This window comes from Mesitornis unicolor, unplaced genomic scaffold (assembly GCF_000695765.1).
Source record: "Mesitornis unicolor isolate BGI_N332 unplaced genomic scaffold, ASM69576v1 scaffold20333, whole genome shotgun sequence".
NCBI classification, from domain to species: Eukaryota; Metazoa; Chordata; class Aves; order Mesitornithiformes; family Mesitornithidae; genus Mesitornis; species Mesitornis unicolor.
In genome coordinates, this window is record NW_010174262.1 from 23,578 (window position 1) to 24,444 (window position 867).

General features: G+C 61.8%; 1 protein-coding gene across 1 annotated transcript in view; it reads left to right on the forward strand.

Annotated features, from left to right (window-relative positions):
- PLEKHM2 (pleckstrin homology domain containing, family M (with RUN domain) member 2) overlaps positions 1-609 on the forward strand; it is a gene marked incomplete at its 5' end in the record, with an annotated part of 13,937 nt that extends 13,328 nt beyond the window's left edge. The window contains 2 exon segments of the mRNA XM_010180993.1: positions 1-154; positions 472-609. The exon segment at positions 1-154 is cut by the window's left edge and continues 3 nt beyond it. Coding sequence (XP_010179295.1) covers positions 1-154; positions 472-609 — 292 coding nt within the window.
- Positions 610-867: the final 258 nt, after the last annotated feature.

Below are 867 nucleotides of genomic sequence, written 5' to 3' on the forward strand. Positions count from 1 at the left end.
GGTGCTGGTAACGTCCTGGCTCTCTCTTGGTGTTTAGGAGTTCGCTCAGGACCACCAGCAGTTCCTGCCCCCCTGGGTCCTCTATTTTAGTTGCACTACAGAGCTGGAGCGGTTCCTCTCAGCGCTGAACACTGCTTGGAGGAACATCTACCAGGTGAGCGGGCAAGGCTGTAGTGCACCCATCCTCCAGCAAGGGTGCATTTTTCCCTGCAGGGTGAACCCACCAAGGGCAGGAGAACCACGGAGCTTCTCCATGTCCCTTGGGTGTGGGATTCGGAGTCCCCTGGCCTGCCCTGAGCATCCAGAGATGCCAAGAGGAGCAGGGAGGAAACTGGATCAGCCCTGTCCCCTCCATCACCCATATTTATGACACAGGCGCCTTTCCCGTCTGTTTTTGGGGTGGTTTTACATCAAGGAGGAGAAGCGGCCGTCGTTCGTTCCCCTCCTGACTGCCCCACGCGTGTCTTTCAGGTTGACCTCCTGCACAAGGCCACCGTGGACGCCGCCGTCAAGAAGAAATGCGAAGACGCCCAGAGCCTCATCGAGAGCGCCTGGCAGCGCAGCGACAGCCTCTGCCGCGGGCGAGCGGAGCGGGACCCCTGGTGTTAACCCTGGTGAGGGGAAGGACGGCTGACGAGGACCCGTTTTTGGAGAGCGGGGCCTGTATCCCGCTGCCCCGCGGCCAACCGGCACCCCAAACGCTGCCGCCATCACTTGGTCCCCACCAGCAACGTGCCTGCGGCGGTGGATGGGCGCTCCCCAGGGACGCCCAGCACATTTTGGGGAGCAACTGGACACTTCACCGGGCTGGAGGCACAGCCAAGCTTGGCTGCTTTCCGTGTACAGCGACCCTGTGCCCTCCTCCTT